Source organism: Pteropus vampyrus, unplaced genomic scaffold (assembly GCF_000151845.1).
Source record: "Pteropus vampyrus isolate Shadow unplaced genomic scaffold, Pvam_2.0 Scaffold280, whole genome shotgun sequence".
NCBI lineage: Eukaryota > Metazoa > Chordata > Mammalia > Chiroptera > Pteropodidae > Pteropus > Pteropus vampyrus.
The window spans coordinates 804,843-810,241 of record NW_011889061.1 but is presented as its reverse complement, the minus strand read 5'-3'; the positions used below and the strand labels follow the sequence as shown (position 1 = coordinate 810,241).

Genomic DNA, 5,399 nt, shown 5'->3' with positions numbered 1-5,399 from the left:
TGACCCTCTTCTCCTTCCGAGAACAGCAGTTTGTTTTGGAAATATCCGTCTTGGTGCTCGAGAAGGAGGAGCCGCTGCTCTGGCGAGGTGCCCTGAACTCCCCAGTGAAGGGCCCTGTGACCACGGGTTTTAATCGCAGGCTGAATCTGTTAATACTCGAAGCTCATCCAGGTGATGGAAATTGTATTAGGGAATGTGGAGAACATGATAAACAGGCATTATTCGCCCTCTAAACAGCATCTAGTGGAGAGGCTATCATAAGTAAGTAAAAACGGTTAAAATGCAAAAACAGTTTAAACCTACAGATAGAAGACAGATTTGAAGGTGAACCGAATGTGGAGAGCATGTTGGGAAAATGCTGAGGGGAAGGGGTGGGGGGAGGAGAGGCCAGCTGACAAGGCGTTCTAGGCCCACAGGGTAAACAGCTTAGGAAAAGTTACCGATAAGAAAAATAAAAGCGGATGGGTGGGGAGCGCCCCAGTTTGGCTGCAGAGCTGGAATACCTGGAGATAAGGCTGGAATGTAGGCGGGGAAAATGTTGAAGGATCGCGAAGGTCCGAGTGTGGAGCTTTGAGATACTGAGTGAGGACACATGACGTGTCTGACCTTCAAACAATGCGCACGGGAAAACAGGAACGACTTATTTCTCCGAGGCTCTGTTTCTCCGCCTGCGAAATGGGGATGGCTGTGAAGGTTAAGAGTTGATGCGTATCAAAACCTTTCCTCCCGTCGTAAGACATTCTACAAATATCTTGAGTCGTTTTTAATCGGCCCGAAACTTTCCGTGGCTCCAAGCTGCTTATGGGATCATTACAAGGTCAAAATGATTTCTAGGAAAGATTGAACTTGGGGCAGGGAACGTATGAGGAGAAATGAGCCTTCGGATGGCCAGTAACCCAGGCGTCAGCTGCTCGCTCTGAACCAGGGGTGTGAGGGGTGGACGTCAGGGGGACATCTAGGAAAACGCAGGCCATGCGGAGCGAAAAAGCACCAAACAGGACTTGACACTTCATCACTACGAGAACGGCGGTAAATCAGCAGAAACGGAGGAAGAAGTATGGTTTTATAGATATCGATATATTCATTAAAATCGGGGTCATCGTAAGACGCGGTGGGTGGTTCCAGCACGTTGCTTGAGAAAATTCTGGTGTAGAGACTAAAATCCAAAGTCCTTAGCACGCCGAACCCAATTATTTTAGAAGCAAAGGGCGTGAGCGAGCAGAAAAGGGCGCAGCACCACGTAGTGGCTTCCCCGCGCCTTGCGCGTCCCACAGGGACCCACGGCACAGGTGCTGTACGCGTCTCATGCGGAGTGACCCACAGTGACCCACAGTGACCCACGGCACAGGTGCTGTACGCGTCTCGTGCCGAGACGACGGAGCTCAGCGAGGCCAGGGAACTTCGGACCCGGCGCCGGCGGAGCTGGGGGGAGCCGAAGGTGCTTCTTGGCACAAGTATCCGAGGGGTGAACGTTCCCTTTTATAGAGAGCCCCAAACAGAAGCTGCCAGAAAGGAGCAAAAACAAACCAAAAACGCGTCATTTTCTAAAGTGGATCTGCCCAGCAAACTCATAGAGGAGGTCACCACGAGGTCCCAGTTCCTCGTCCTGTCTCGCACGCCCCGCGGGTCCTGCCCCGCGCGCTCCCGGAGCCGCCCTCGGCCTCCGATTCCGTTGCCGTTTGAGACCCGTTAAGCTGATTTAGTGGGTCTGATCTCACAGTCTGGAAGACATGCCATTTCCTCATTCGAATGGAAAAGAAAAATACATCGCCACTTGCCGCACGACCTCTCCGGGCGAAAAGCAGCGTCGTTTCCCAGAGCAGAGCGTGCGGTGCGGGTGGCCCGGGGCCGCCTCGGAGCCGGGGAGGCTCCGTGCCCGAGGTCGCCCGGGTTGAGCTGCAGAAAGCCGTCCATCGCTGAGCGGGGAAGCCGCTGGTCCCCACTCGTTGGACCGCGAGTTCTCGCCCCTCACGTCCCCGCGTGGGGAAGCGGGTCGGGGGGCGACTGAACCCATTTCGAGAGCCAGCGAACCGTTCCTGGCAGTCAGCCGCCCTTCGGATGTGAACGCAAGAGTCTCTTGCTCATTGCGGTTTGGGGACACGGAGGTCCCACTCCTCACACTCGCCTGCGTCACTGGCGACATTTAATCTCAGAGTCCCTCCAGCGGCTGAAAGGTTTGGTAGTTATTTTGCTGAAAAGAAACATATGTCACACGAGCAAAACGTCATGGCTGTGAAAGAAATACCATTGGTGACCCTACTGTGGGCAAATATTCCCCAGCGCTCAGAACGCAAACTGTCAAATGGTATAAACGTCTGAACTGCCAAAATGAAAAGGCGAACAAGACATGGCACAAAAGAAAAAGGTGTGATTTTTCAGAATGAAGTTAAAAAGGCAATGGAGCAAGTGAACCCTGGGGTGGGCGGGGCAGACGGCTCCCCCCCCTCTCTGCCCGGCCGGGGGGCGGGGCCTGTGCTGGGTCTCGACACCCAAGAACCCCGAGGGCCTCCTTCGAATCCGCCTCGCCCCAGCCCCCAGAGCCTCCGGCCCACGGCCCACAGCGGCTCCCTGTCGTCCTCCAAGATGTCCCTCCGCCCCTGCCCTGGGACACCCCCGCTTGCTGCCCTGGCTCCATTTCCCGCCCCCCTTCCTCTCCCCCTAATGCTTCAGGACGCGGAGCTGCCGTGAGCCCTGGCGCACGCCGCACCCGTGCGGCCTCCTCCCACACGGCCCCTCGAGGCTCATCTCAGGCTCAGTGTCCTCCGTGCTTCGGTAACTTTCCCCGGCCTCGTCCGCAGTCTCTCTGTCCTGTATGTGGAGGTCCTGATCCTTATCACTGAACCTGGCTCCTGGTCAACCTGTTTGTGGTGACGAGTACATCTGGTCCTGAAGCATTCAGGTCTCCTGTGGTGACAGCACACAGTAGGTGCTTAATAAATGTTTGAATGAAAACTCCACAAGCTCCAGGCTGCTACGTTGGCTCCAGCTGTGTGCTAGATGGCGCCAAAGACATTCTCAATATCCCAATGCTTAATAATAACACGTAAGCATTCAGTTGTCACAACGAGATACAGAGAAAAGCTATAAGTAAGCTGGTGTGGCTGCCTCTTCGGAGTTAACATACTTAAGGCTTTATAACATCGTGTGACAGGTGCAGTGCCGGAACTATTATCAATGAACTTTGAGGTTCAGATGAGCGAGATCGAATAGTTCTTCCCGACAGAATTAGGCTTTACGGAACTGATGGCCTGGTTTACGTGATTGGCAACGAAATAAGATTTTAAGTGGCTTTGGGGTCAGATAAACCTGACTTTGAATCCGTTTATCAGTGTGATTTTGACAACGCTGAGCATCACTGTTCTTGTCTGTCAACAGGGATGACACTCATTCCCAGCTCAGGATTATATGCCATAAGCGTTACATGCGATAACACATGCTCGGTACAGTGCCTGGTAGGTCAGAAGCCCTCAGCCGCCGGTTACTGTGACTTTAATGCTGAAGGATACACTGTGAAGAGCGAATCTGGAAAGGGGCAGGGGAACTGGAGGGAAGGATGGGGTCGCGGTTGACCAAAGGACACGGCTGGACAGCCATGGTCTGCTCAGGGGGCAGCAACGACAAACGAAGTCAGAATTCGGTTCGATTACCTGGCAACCAAATACACTGTCGCTTAAAGAATGCTGACGTGGTCACGTGGAAGGGACCCTGGATTTTAAGAGCAGGGAGACCCATGTCCCAGCAGGAGCTCCACCACCACTCGGCCCCGGAGACTCAAGGCCCTCGCCTGTGATAGGGGGACTGAGGGCCGCCCGCCCCGCCTCCCGCTCCACAGTCAGCATTACTAATAAATGTCGCTTCCTGCCACACTGGGGTGGATCCTTCTCAACGGTTCCCGAGCGAGCATTTCCAATCGCTACCCTGGCTCCGGTAAAACCCGCTGCCGTCTCTGCCCTAGGGGTGGTTAACGGTCCTTCGGCTGTGCTAACCTATTCCAGATTTCTTAGGTGATCGAAAGGCTTTATGTTGGGCTGGGACATCTGCACTAACATTGAATTCTTTATTGCTTGAGAGATAACGCTCAAGTCTCAACCACACGCAGTCCTTACGTTAAGGTTTAGCAAGGAATGCTAGTTAAACGTGCCTTTACCAGAAAGGTGGCATAAATCCTGTGATGCTGCAAAGGTTATTCGTGCACGTTCCAGGTTTCACCCGACTGGCGGTTCCGTTTCATTTCAGATCTGAAGATTCATCTCCAGACCACTGATTACGGCAACTTCTTGGCTAATCAAACGAATCCTCTCACTGTTTCCAAAATCGACACGGAGATGAGGAAGAAGCTGTGCAGGGAATTCGAGTATTTCCGGAATCACTCCCTGGAGCCCCTGAGCACGTTCCTCACCTACACCACGTGAGTGGCGCCCGGCAGCGCGTGAGGCCCATGCGGTCGCCCACGGCCCTGCAGTCCGAGGCGAGGTGTCGCCCCCCACTCATCTGCTGCCGCCGTTGCCCCGTTTTCACATTTAGAACTTTGGTTTGTCGGGAACGTGTTTTGGTGTCAGGAAGGAGACGAGGGATCCGGCTCCAATCGTTTTCCCCAGTGGCCACGCAGTGATTTCTGTGCGGTGTCTGTAAATAAGCAGGTGAAGAAGAAGCAGTGAGGCGACCAGGCCCAGCGCGCGGGGCAGGATGTGGTCGCAGGTGTGCCCGGGGCGTGTGCGCAGCGCCCGGCTCCCTGTTCGTGCCCTCAGGCCCCCTGCCGGGCTGCAGGTCAGGACTTTACTGATAGACAAGACACAGGTGCCAACATCTGCTAAGAATCCACGGTTATAACAGCGAGTCAGGGACAAATACAAGATATGAACTTGGGTCTGACTCAGTCCAAAGCCCAAGCACTTCCTTTGAGAGGGTTCTGGAAAGCCTCCCAGAAGGGCTGACGTCACTGCCATGCCCGGAGCGGGCAGAGTCGGTGGCCAGAGATGGCTGGGCCTCTGGGCTGAAGCCTGTGGGTAGGAAGCGGGCCATGTGTCCGATGAGTAACGGTCAGTTCCAGCTGGAGTCGGGGTTCCGAACGGGAAGCGGGGGCAAGGGGAAGGGAAGTTAGAGAGGTAAGTTCCAGCCAGATTGGGGAAAGTCCCCAGTGGCAGATTAGGGAAGTCGGGCTTTATCCCATCAGAGTATTTTCATGTGTGTGTGTGTGTGTGCGTGTGTGTGTGTGTGTAGATATCGGCAAGACCCTTCCTTAAAAATAAAAATCTTAAGCAGAAACCCAAGACCTACGAAGCAAAAGGGAGGCCAGGTCTGCTTAGAGGTCGCGGGGAGAGCGCTTGGGCTCAGGACCTGTCAGACGCGAGTTCCCATCTCGCCTCCGGGCCGCCTGGGGCGCCTCCGGCAGAGAGGTC

The 5,399-nt window shown here is 54.6% G+C and overlaps 1 protein-coding gene across 1 annotated transcript in view; it reads left to right on the top strand.

Annotated features, from left to right (window-relative positions):
* ATP6V0D2 (ATPase H+ transporting V0 subunit d2) overlaps nucleotides 1-5,399 on the top strand; it is a 27,421-nt gene that overhangs the window by 1,822 nt on the left and 20,200 nt on the right. Inside the window, exon 2 of the mRNA XM_011375931.2 lies at nucleotides 4,237-4,408. Coding sequence (XP_011374233.1) covers nucleotides 4,237-4,408 — 172 coding nt within the window. The remainder of the gene's footprint in view (nucleotides 1-4,236; nucleotides 4,409-5,399) is intronic.